The sequence below is a fragment of the Elgaria multicarinata genome, chromosome 3 (assembly GCF_023053635.1).
Source record: "Elgaria multicarinata webbii isolate HBS135686 ecotype San Diego chromosome 3, rElgMul1.1.pri, whole genome shotgun sequence".
Taxonomy (NCBI): Eukaryota; Metazoa; Chordata; class Lepidosauria; order Squamata; family Anguidae; genus Elgaria; species Elgaria multicarinata.
In genome coordinates this window covers 56,661,378-56,674,208 of record NC_086173.1, presented here as the reverse complement: position 1 = coordinate 56,674,208, position 12,831 = coordinate 56,661,378, and the positions used below count along the sequence as shown (strand labels likewise).

The 12,831-nt window shown below is 37.9% G+C and overlaps 1 protein-coding gene across 1 annotated transcript; it reads left to right on the top strand.

The window, feature by feature from the left end:
- On the top strand, positions 1 to 12,816 carry LOC134394713 (cytochrome b-245 chaperone 1). The gene is made up of 7 exons (XM_063120386.1): positions 1 to 61; positions 1,172 to 1,309; positions 2,307 to 2,348; positions 3,314 to 3,387; positions 5,283 to 5,379; positions 6,855 to 6,999; positions 9,016 to 12,816. Exons 2-7 carry the CDS (start codon positions 1,225 to 1,227, stop codon positions 9,140 to 9,142), a joined length of 570 nt encoding a protein of 189 aa, XP_062976456.1. The 5' UTR covers positions 1 to 61; positions 1,172 to 1,224; the 3' UTR covers positions 9,143 to 12,816.
- The last annotated feature ends 15 nt before the right edge of the window (positions 12,817 to 12,831 follow it).

Here is a 12,831-nt window from a genome sequence, read left to right as displayed (position 1 = left end):
GCTCTATGGTTTCGAAGCCTCGCGTTTGCCGCCCGAAAGAGTTTGGGAAGCTGCGGCTTAGGTGAGCCTCGTGCGTATGAGGCACCTGCGGGGCGGGGGCAGCCGCCGGTCGGATTGTCCTCGAAGGGGCGGATGAGGGCTGCGGGGGTGGGGCGGGGGTGTGCGGAGAAGGAGAGGACCAAGCTGCGGAAGCTGTTGGTGACTGTGAAAATGAGAGGGTCAGAGGTAGAGGAGATGGGAATAAGAACAAGCGGGCTTTTTAGTACCTCGAGAGCAACGTCTGAAGGGTTGCATTATAGGGGCGGGAAGGGGAGGCTGGGGTCGTTTTGCCCTTTACTACTCAAGTTCCCAGAATGATCTGCTGGCTAAGCAGCACAATTAGTAATAAATAATGTTATTCTTACTTCCCTATTTTTGCCCCTGGCACTTTTAAAACGGCATGTACATAATAAATGTTGGTACATGCAGGAAAAATTCTCCACGAAGCAGAAAATAAAAGTAATTTAAAGTGGAATCCCATGCATGCTTAGTTGGGGGAAAGTCCTACAACTGAGGAATGCTGGGAATTGTAGGACTTCTTTTCTGTCCGGACATGCATAGGATTGTGCCCGAAGGTAGTCCGGAGGTTTTCCTTTCTTTTCGAGGATAGGAACAGAGTGCTTTTGTATTTAATGAAGTTGTCTAAGTAGAAAAGCTCTGAGTTTATTTCATGCTTTTATTAAAAGCAGGAAATGCCAAGTAAGAAAATACTGTGTCCTCAACCTTTTCCGCAAAATTGCAATTTGTGTAGTTCTGTGCACTATGAAGTTAAACTTGACAAACTCCATGTAAGAGTAATCATTCACTTGTTCAGATGTACATGGGGCTTGGATAATTAATACAAATAGAACAAAAAGTAGATCCCATTTTTATGAAGTTAACTTACTATTGAAAACACACACAATTGGTTTGAATGTAGTTTTGCTTATATACAGATGTTGAGAGTGCAGATGAATTTGATTGCCCTTATAATAGCTGTATGCATTTGCACTTTTCTCAGGATTTCTGCACTTTATAATAAGTGCAGCATAATCCATGTAGAATTTACTTCAGGATATAAAGGGAATTAAAGATATGGCAAGGGCCTGTAAAGCAATGGCTTAGGGTTTTGGTTTTTTTGCTCATTCTTTAGGTGACTTTTGAGAGTGCTCTAGGCTCTGTAGATTCTCCGACTTACCCCCAAAGATGTATATGCTGGTTGAAAACCACTCAAATTCAATTCTTCATCTGAAGAGGTCACCTGGTATCAGGTCTTGGTCTCTCCTTGTAGGTAAGACATCAATTCCTTTCCCATACCTTGCATCAGTTCTAAATTCTTGGTTCTTCCAAAATGTTTATTTTAATGATTTGTAACAAACCTCTACTAAAACAAGCCCAAATGAAATGTTGACTATAGTGTGTGCCGTTTCCCTTTATTATGTAAGATCAAGATTTTTTTTGGTGGATGTACAGATGGAGGCATGGGCCCCACCTGCTGGACAGGAGCTTGAACAGGTGGGAGTAGATTTTATATAGTGTGTGAAACATTAACCAAAGCATTGGCTGCAGGCCACTCATCCAGGATGTATTGGGGTCCCAAACTCAGATTTAGTAATCTAATACTTGAACAGTATCTTTCTGCTCCACCTCCACCAACAGTAGTTGCAGTTGTTTCTGGAAGTCATCATGAGCAAGCAAGATAATGCAATTTTTGCAGATGAATACATCCATTTTTATTTTAGTACCACACTATATTTCTAGCTGTCCTTCCATATTATAAGTTTTAATCCTTGATAATGCATCTTCCTTCTCTAGAACATGTGAAATAGAGAGTACGCAGCTAAAGATTTAAATGGTCTCCCTAATGTCTGAATGGTGAGCCACATAACAAGTCTGATTCACAGAACTGAAAAACTCTTTGAAGTTAATTTGTAAATCCTCTGTAATAGACTCAGAATTATGAGGCCTTGCAACTTTGGTCACTTTCTCTCAGTTTCCCCACAAGTGCCTTACAGACATGCACAGAAAAGTAACATCTCAGCTGTCCTGATCTGATATTTTGATATTTACCTCCCTGTTTACATTACGAGTAACCTTTTCTTCTCACTGCCTAATATGGATCATTGTTGTAGAGTTCATAGGATGAGATTATTCTTTTGAAATTAGTATGACAACTAAAAGGCTGATCAACATAAACATAAACTGATGTTTCTTGAGCGCTAAATGCTGGGGGTGTTGAGCTGTCTGGAATAACATTCTAAATTGATACCCCTCCTTTCTCTTTTTAGGGATCTCTTCTGTAGGCCTGGCTGCTGCTTACTACAGTGAAGGTAAGGTTTAGGTAACTTCACTAAAAGCTTTTAGCTGTTTTTACTGGATTTTCTTTCACACACCCAAATATTTTGCCTTCTTCCAGCCTTTAAGTATTAATTTATTTTGTTGATATGTATGAGGTACTAGCCCAGCCTTCCCCAACCGGTGATTTCCAGAAATATTGTACTGTGATTTCCATCATCCCTAGCCAGCATGGCCAATTACCATTCTGACTGGGAATTAGTCCAACATAACTGGAGGGTGCCAGGTTCAGGGAGGCTGCCCTGCCTTAAGGGCTCAAGAGAGGTAGCTGCAGTTTTGAACTTTGTGTATGGTTTCATGCTTCTTAAAGGCCTCATAGATCATGTAAGTGGAGCCTGGAGAAGATGACAGAAAAAGACGAACCAGGAAAATGAACGGTAGTACCTCTAATCAAACTGAAATCAGTCCGGCCAAATTTAGCTAGAACACTATACTGTGGTTTAGTACTGCAGGCATGAGCTGTGGAAACCCTTGGGGTCTTGTACTTCTTCATCCACCCTCTCTTACATGGGAGGGAAGAAGATATCAAACTGCCAGAGCAGTTAGTTACAAACAGCTCCAGGCAGTTTTAAATCTCTCCTTGCACACAAAGAAGAAGGAAAGGAGACTGGTAGTGTGAGAGCCTGAGCCTTGCCTCAGCTTGCGCACAAAATGCACAAGTTTAATGTTGTATGTGAATTTGCCCTCTGTTAGTTATATGCTCATAAAACAGAGTTTAGGCAGTTTAGCAGCATCCACATGTAGAGATTGCAGTCAACAATTCAGGATGATGCCTTGGATTGCAAATAACACAGAAATCCATGTTTCAGACAAGTGGCTTTTTTAGTTTACAGAAAGTGTTCAATTCTTATTTGATAAAACATGGAAATAAAATATTACTTCTGTGGATGTACATGGTTTAGATGTCGACCCCTAACTTGAAATATTTTGTGTTATTCAGATAGCTGGGGATGGAAACTCTTTTATCTTGCTGGTTGTCTCTTTGTAGCTGTGCAAAATCTGGAAGAGTGGGAGGTAAGGAGCATGCTATAAGCAGGAGGTTTGGTTGCCTTAGCCCAGCCTTCCTCATCCTGGTGTCCTCCAGATGTTTTGAACTACAACTTCCAGCATTCCTGACAATTGGCCATTCTGGGTGGGTTTGATGAAGTCCAAAATGTCTGGAGGTAACCAGGTTGGGGAAGGCTGCCTTAGCCAAATGGTTATTAATATTGTTCAGTCAAAAATTATTTTTAATCCTGCCTGTCAGCACTGACAAAATTGGCTGCAACTGGAAATGTTGTATATTACCCAAAATGACTTCTACATAGGTACAGCTCTTAGTGTTTGAATTAATGAATCTCATTTTGGAACCCAGGTCTGGTACCTTCTGAAATACCCAGACTATTTTTTTTAATCTAGAAGGAAGACAGTTTCGCCAGTTTCAAGGCCTACTTTCAGCGACTGTCTATGACATTTGTTTACATTGTTTTTTGGAGATAGGTTTATCTGTCTTTAACATCCATGTTCCCAAGTTGATAGAGCTGTAATGTGTATGGACAAATCTTGCTATGTCATCTTTTTCTATTTGTAACTACTGGGTATTTAAGAAAAACAGTTTTCAATTTCTTTCTAACATTTGTTGTCTGTCTTTCATTTGCAAGAAACCTAAGGAGGCTAATTAATTCAGGTATTCATATTTATAGATTTGTCAACTCTGTTGTCCACTTAAAGGTTAGAGTAATTCACACTAATAGGAGAACAAAGATAATTATAATCCAGTGGGAAAACAAATGCTTGACTGAGGCAAAATGGTTGTCCAAGAGACTTATGCAGCCTTTTCATGCTTCAGATTGCCAGATAGCCTTTATATTTGCCTGTTTCATCTATGTGAAGGAATTATGAGAGCTTCTTATTTTCCCAACTAGAGTATCAAATGAATGCTTTGTTTGAACCTTTCCTCTGCACTTCACAAAATTTGCTAACTTATAGACTTATTCCATAATGTCTGCTAGCACTTTCACTCTCATAGTTAGCTATCAGTTGTGGAATGTCATGGTGGAATGATTGTCCACATGACATCCATAAGCTTTGTGGCTCTCAAGGAATAAGCATGCTTGATATCATGGAATAGCCAAAGAAGCTCTTGGTTCAGTCAGACAGTAGATAATTTGAGCTTATTTTTTGTAGCAAGTGACTGCTGGGTTTATAACTTAAGACACTAGAAATGGCTTTTCTTCACATGGTAAACTAAACAAAGCTAAAATCTTGATGTGAAATACTGTGTCCTTTACTAAGAACACTTGAGCTGTTTAAGCCTTGAAGTACTTTATTTCCCATGACAAACCTGGTTGAACAGGTAAATATTGGCAGGGTTCGGTGTTCTTGGGTAGGAAAGAAGCGAAATGAGACTGAGTTGTTGTGGTCAGTGAATCTTAAATAGAAAATATTTGCATAGGAAAGAAGGTGCCCACATATTCACACCGCAAAATAGGCACATAAGATCTGGAAAAAGTTCTATGGAAGTAAGCCCTCAGAAAGGCATCTTACTCTCCATAAGGAGAGGACTTCTAGCTTAATGGCCGTGCAGGTGTTTAAGCATCTGCGAAAATGACCAAAGAAGCCCTCAATTTTCCACTAGATTGCATATCATGAGGGAGAGTAAAAGCATCTTAAACATGTGGAAAATATGAGATTTAGTAGGTTTCACTTTTTGAGGAGGAGCAGAGAGAAAGCTTATTGGTATAATCCAATAATGGGAAAGCAGTGCTTATCTATAATTATATAGCTGCTATGTACTTGCTTAACTTCTACAATAGTTGATGTTAATTATCATTTGTCCTTTAAAAAAAAAACCCATTATTTTCCCATCATCCCTCAGTTAATTCTGTGCTATGATCTTGCCTCAGCTTTCTTTGTTTTGTTCTTTATAGGAAGCTATATTTCAAAAAGATGCAGGGAAAATTATCCTAAAGACATTCAACCTTTACAAAAAGCTACTGACCCTGTCAAGAGCTGGTCATGAACAAGGTAAAGTCACAAATGTATCTGTGAATATGACAGATGTTTTGTATGGAAAGGAAATAAATAAGTATTCTGAGTTGGGAGTGCGGCTGTGTGTACTTCGTATTAAAGAAAATATAAATTCTATGCTAAAAAGTGGTTTGGTAAGTCTATGCTTGTGCAGAATCATACAATTCTTCCGCTAGTCATGGTGAAAGTGGAGGAACTTTCCAAACATTGGAAATCTATGGTCAGTATTTCATTTGGCTTCTGAATTTCAATCAAGCACAACGCTTTCAAGCATAGTTTTGCTACCATAGGGGCTAAAAATTGCCTTTTTGTTTTAATGGTTCCTGTGATTTTCAGGTCTCTTGAGTTCTGTGGTCATTATTAATTTCCATCCTTGTTTGGTGAGATCATAAGAATTCCAAATTTGGGCCCATGTACAGCCTCATTTTCAGTCCTCAAACTATAGACTGCTATCAGGAGCATGATTGTTCTACATTGCCCTCAAGTAGAGCACAAGAGGTTAATTGGGTTTCAGCTGTCAGTACTATACACTCAACATGAGCAAAATGTTCAGATTTTAATAAACCACATAGATGAATCTTCCCATAGGATGTTTTTCTACAGTTTACTAAGCATGTATCTATATATAAAAAAGCTTTAAATCCCAATATTAAAGCAGGTGGTTGAACTAAATGTTTATTGTGTGATCCCTTCAAATGCTGTTCTTGTTAGTCTAACCTCATAAATGCTGTAAAACTCTGTAGAAACAAAAAAACATCTCTCTTTAGTTCCCAAAGAACAAATACTAAAATTACCACTCTGTATTTCTAAACTGGAAGTTATTTTGGTAATGGCTACAGAGACCAAGCACATGTCTGTGAAATATGCCTTATACAGCTATTGGAGAGGATCTAGAGAATGCGCCTCGCTCTCCGCCACCAGAAGTATTTTCACAACATAATTCTACCCTGTTATTGCCGTGAAATACAACTTACAGTTTTAAAGTGGGAGAAACTGAGGTTGTGGCGGAAAGGATTCTTTACCACTAAGGGCAGTATCCTATTTGGCACTAGCACTAATGTAAATTACATTGTGCCAGCGTAAGCTACATCTAGTGCAATGCAAACAGTATTTTCTGTCACAATGGGCTTTCCAGGGGAACCTGTGATGTCAGCAAATGCTATTGGCATTACGCTAGAGGTAGTTTATGCTAGCGCAGCATAATTTACATTAGTGCTAGTGCTGAATAGGATTCGGCCGTAGCTTGATGAAGGTTTTGGGAAATTCACCTAACTCAATTTCCTCAATTAAATTGCCTCATTATCTCCATGGACACTTCAATTAATGGTAAGCCATTGGCAGCAGCATGAGAGAAAGCCTGGACTGTTTTTCCTAAATGAGGATGTTGGGAGTGTAGTATTTCAAAGAATGTAACTAGTGTTCCTTGGAATTGTTGTGTTAACTCTTCAGTATTCTGGTCTTTTGCCAAGTAGTGGTGGTTCCACTGGATGAAATTCGGGCTGTGAATGTGGAAGAAGAGAAAGTGCGTTACTTTGGGAAGGGCTACCTAGTCGTGTTGCGCTTTGGCACTGGATTTTCACATCCTCTGACGCAGAGTGCAGTGATGGGCTGCAGAAGGTATAGTATGAACTTTACCCTCTGTGATTATTCAGGATATGCAAGGAAGCATTGTTTAACCTTAGACTGACAGTAAGAGGTCCAAGAATTTAGCTGCCATTGCACCATTTATATTTTCCCAAGTTCTTCACTTGTATAAGATGGCTTCAGTTGTAGTGGGGTAGGCAACACCTTCCGCACCAATAGATCACATTGGAAATATGCCATAAAACAACGTAGCATAATTCTGATGGCATTTCTATGATTGTAGTAAATTCCAGACTACGGTTGGTGAAAATAGGTGTGGAAAATATTTGGAGTTAGTGTTTCATTATTATTTTTTTAAAAAAAAGCCTTTTTAAAATCTGTTATAAAAAAAATCCAATTATTTTTGTCTCTTTTACTGAAGCTGCAGAATATCTTACCATCTTGTTTTAAAATAATATGCCCTTTTCATATTATTTCTTTTCAAGGAAAAAGAAAACTCTGGATATAAGTTAGTATTCTAAGAACACCAGAGCCACATAAATAACTTCCATTCCTAGTTGCTTAGGTATTTTTTCCCCACAGAATAAAACCTTATTTCATACTTAGATCTGCAATATTTTTTGATAATTCTGTTTATTTGTAAAAATAGAATATCTTATGAATTGGTATTTATTTAAGTTACATTTTATTTTACATTTATTTATTTTACTTATATTTTCTAAATACTGGGTCCCAATGAATTTAAAAATTTCAAAAAGCAGCAGGGGATTGGGAGTTGAAATATAAAGTGTCAATGAATAAGTAAAGAACTGGGAGTCCTTCTGTAAGAATTCTTAAGTTCTTACTGCTTTATGGTATGTATGCTATTTTTTATATATATCTTAGTAAAATAAACCCTCAAAAGGATTTTTTGTTTCACAGTAGTGCTTCACAAGCTCCAGTTATGAAGCACAGGCTGTGTTGGCTCTGAACATATTAAAGAATGCTATGTGAGGAGAGCATAACAGCCCCCACATCTGTAGTAGTCATCCTAGTGTATTACCCTGTTTGAGAGCAGACATTTGTGAATGTTTCAGAGGAAGTACACAATACCCCAAGGCAAACATGGGAATGTTTTTATTGAGGTTCTTGCAGTCCATTACATCATGTGTCTTTAAGCTTCTGCAAGCCCCAAAGCCTTCTGCAAACATTTTAAAAGCAATTGGCTTTGTAGGAGAGTCTGAAAATGTGCACTCCTTATGAGTGGCAATATTTGTCTCCTAGAGATGCTTCATTATCCAAGCTTAAATACAAAAAAGAGCATTCACTATGAAAGGCATGTATTTCCCAAATTGTTCCATCTCACTATTTCCTCACATATTTTATATTTACTTTATTACACCCTTAGTTGCTTTATTAGCCATTGAATCAGTGGGAGATGAAGCATAGTTCTCCTTAAGATCATCTAATATAATTCGTCCCAGCTAACTGATAAGAAGCCAGTGGGCTTTTCACTCCTATACAATTAATGCTTATAGCTTTAAAGGATTTTCTGACATCTCTGTCTGAAGCTGTTTCTTACATGCTAGAAAAAGCTCCTGTTCAGACGACACACTAAGCCTCAGTGGTTAAGCATTTTGAGCTAAACATTATGGCTCGGCATGTTGCGTGAACCATTCCTAACAGTGGTAGCTACATGACAGGGACTGTCAAGAAATACTTTTGTAAGCCGCCGTGAGAGCCTTTTTTGGCTGAACGGTGGCATAAAAATCCTTAAATAAATAAATAAATAAATAAATGACCATGGTTTAAACATGCTCACTAACCCTTTGCTGCAAAAGGATTAGTGGCTTAACCATGGCTTAGCATGTTACCTGAACAGGCCCATACTTAAACTTGAAACCCTGTGATACACCTTTCAAATAAGAATCATGTGGAAACTGCCTTTAGTTTTGCTACTCTCATCAACTGCTTCTGTTTTAGATGGATGTTCATAGGTATACATACAATTTCATGACCTCCTCAAGCAGGCATTTCTATCATTAATTGTTGAATGCTTCTTTTCAATAGTGATGTTGAGGCTGTGGCCAGGCTTATTACTGGCTTTCTTGAGCTGAACAAGGTGCCAACTCATCCAGATTATGAGAACAGCAGTGAATCTGATGTTAGTGATGAAGAGGAACCCAAGGACAAATAATTACATGACCACTTATGGATGGAAAGCAACAAATCTCTAGTACAGAACAGAACATCTTTTCTTTTGAGTTCTAGATGTTCCTCTTGACTTTTGGCTTTCCATGTATGTATCTTTGCAAATCTCCATCTGTAATTACCAAATTTGGAAGGAAAGAGGGCCTAGAGGAAACTCTTATCTTCCAACCTTCTCAGCTCAGTGGATCTTGAATTGAAAACTATTTAGATTTTTTTTTAGAGGAACCAAAGCAAAAAATGCTGTTGGCCCAGTTCAGATGATCACCTAAACCAGGGGTACAGAACCTCACCTGGGGACCAGATTCAGCCCTCCAGGTTTACTCAGAAGGCCATGCCCCCTTCCCTGGCCCCACCCCCTTTTCTCCTGTGAGCAGTGATTTATTTTCCAGAATTTTGTGCAGTTTCTCCCTCCCACTGCCCATTCTTAAAAGTCAAAATGCCTCTCCTAAGACTTAGTTGCTGGCAGTAAGAGCTTTAAGTTAAAATATGCTGGTATTGTTGGCCCGAGAGCTTTTCCAAAACGGAATTTGTCCCTTGGGCTGAAAGAGGTTCTCCACCCTTGACCTAAATAATGTCAGGGGGAGAAGATGAGCCTCAAGACAACCCCACCCCCATTTCCATGCAGAAGCTTTTACATCAGAACCACAATGTTGCATTATGTCCAAACCTGGAACTGTGGTTTTTTTCCTGAAGCAAGTTGGTCAAAGTAAACCAGGATCTCAAACCATAGTTAGAACAAACCACATGTCTGAGTTTATAATTAATACTGGACTGTGGCTTGTAATTTAAAGAGGAAGCTTTCGCTCTCCTATTGCATGCAAAGAAGAGGGTAAGGAGAGCCCAAGGTTTATTGTGGCTTGTTCCTAATCATCAAACCCATGGTTTAGGTGATTGTCTGAACCAAACAATTATGCTGCCTTACTTGTAGATACATCTTTACAAGTCTTGTCAGCTCATTAGTAGTATCTGTATGTTTCTGTATTTTACCATGAGTTTGACAGCACTTAAATTGAACTTTGTATTACTGCTATGCAACCTCAATTTCTGTCTTAACATTATTTTCCAAAGGAAATTTCCAGTGTAACAGATATTCAAATGATAGATTTTTTAAAAAATGTAACTATTGAAGATATTTTTTGTGTCAGAGCTGTAGGTATGGGTACAATCTTAAGATTTTATTTTGGTTTTTTTTTATAAAGGAAAGAATCCCCCCCCCAAGTGATTTAGCCAGTTTTATTAATCTAAAATAAGTGTTAAGATCTCTTCTTGGTTTAAAAATATATACCTCACATAAGAGCTTTTAAGTGTCCTGATTTACATGCATACTTTTTTGTTATGCTTTTAAGAGTAGATATTTTATAAATGTCAAGGGTTAGACAACTGTACATACTTGACAAGTATAAATTTGACTTCAGATCACTCCTACTACTTAAGTGTTTTAAGGTGTCAGTTTTTAAAGTCAACTGTGTTTGATAAAGTGTGTTTTCAGTCTTCTTACAGGGTGGTGGGGTTTTTTTTTTTTGGTAAAGTTTCCTGCACTTTTGATATTTAGTATTAACTTTTCCAGTTAGAAGCATGAATTTTGTGGAAATCTGAAAGACCATCCTGTAGGTTCTAGTTTATTTCAGGTAGGGTACAATGAATGGAAATAATTTGTTTTCTTGTCACACTTAAGTTCACCAAACTTGTAACATCAGACAATGTATGTATTTAAGTGTTCTCTAAAACTGGAATTCACGTGAAAATTAATTTGTATTGCCATTCATCATTACAATAGATTTAAATTCCTTCTATCTAAATCAGCTTATAATTAAAAGATTAAAATAGCAGATTTCTCAGTATCAAATATTATCCCTCAAACACAGATCTATAGCCTTGGGATGGTGAAGGAGCCTCAGCTGTATCTGGAATTTGTGGCAATAGCTGTGACTGCCAGTTCTACCTGCTGAGATTGCTGCAACTTGTTCTATTGTATGGGAACTTGATACTTATCACTCATCTTTTAAGGCCCAACTACTGATAGGTACTCTATGTAAACCGCCCAGAGAGCTTCGGCTGTAGGGCGGTATATAAATGTAATAAATAATATAATAATAATGTAGGTGTGTTTCCGCATTCTGTTTGAAACAACCAAGAGTCTAAGCCTGAGAAACTTTTGGAAGTATTCAAGGCTTTGAGTTAAACTGGCAAATTTGTGTGGTCTTTTTCATAGATGCTTAATGTGATTGCTATGTGCTCCAGGCCTTCAGGGTGAGGCAGGCTACAATTCTGATGAATGCATACTTTTGAGGAAAGCTTAGGTTCAATGCACACTTTTGAGAAAAGCCTAGGTCCAACTCCCGCCTAAAAATAAAACATTGGGCTGTAGACTAGCTTTGACCAGACATTTTGATTCATTTGCAGGGACTACTTGACAAAGGTCCTGCCTAGGTGAGACATAGTATTTAAACTTGAAAACATGTTCTGCTTAGGTCTGCTTAGGAATAAGCAAAAGTGTAAGTGAGCTCCATAGGACGTTCTGCATTTATTTCATAGCATGAAGGGTCTGTTGATAGGCTGGCACATTTCATGCTTAGGTTACTACTACATCTCCAGGTTCCAGCAGCCATTTAGTACTATCATTCCAGCCCTACAAATGTAATTTTAAATACATAAGCAATCCTGTTTGAAATCAAAAGGAACACTTGCTCACTAGAGGTCCATTATGCAAAGCGTTTTGTTTTGTTTTCTCTTTGGTACAGTTGTATGGAATAACAGCAATATGTATGACATTCCAGAGGGAATTGTCTTGCTTTACCATGTCACACTTTTTCCAAACACAGGCTGCAACCCTATACACACTTGAACTCAATTGGTTACTTCTGAGGAGACATTTATAAGATTGCACTGTATATATCTTTGTTAATTTGCTTTTAATATTCTGGCTTCCAAAGCACAGCAGTTTTGACCCATAACTCCTGAATGTGGTTTCAGATTTTAATGCACTGATTAGTCAATTAAAATTTGTTACATTGTGGGGAGTATTAGTTGCGGGGAATTAGGAATGTGATAAAGTTTCCTCCTGAAGTGTTTATGAATTCTGAGATGTCTTAAGAGCAAAAGGGTACTTTTGGCTAGTTTCTTCTTCCTAGTACTAAACTGGATCTAGGAGTAGCCCTGTTCCAGTAGAGTTTCCACCCTCTTATACTGGGTGTTTGGGAAAGCATTACAGTTTTCAGTTGAATAGTGGAGTTGAAATTAGGGAGCAGCTGTTGGTTTTAAAAATTATTTTGGTTCTAGTGTCTAATAGGGAACGTTTTTCTCTACATTCCCTATTACACACTACAACCAAAATGGCTAGAGAAAAACTTGAAAGGACTTCTAACAATGAATAGTATCTCCTGCTTGTTAATTAAATTGTAAATTCTTGCATTAGGCATCCTCAAAGGCACCAATAAAGCTTTTGATAAAATGCAAATATATTTCAATGTAACTGATTTAAAATCCAACTAAACTAAAATCAACGAATCTGCAGTGGTGTAAAGTAACTGATTAACAATGTGAAAAAACTTGCAAAGGAAAGCTTGTGTGTGTTTAACTGTTTAAAAAACTGCCTTGTACTTACTTTGGGCATTTTTAGTACTTTTTGAAATCTGTTTGTTATTAAATTGCTAACATATTCCTGATGCCTCTTTA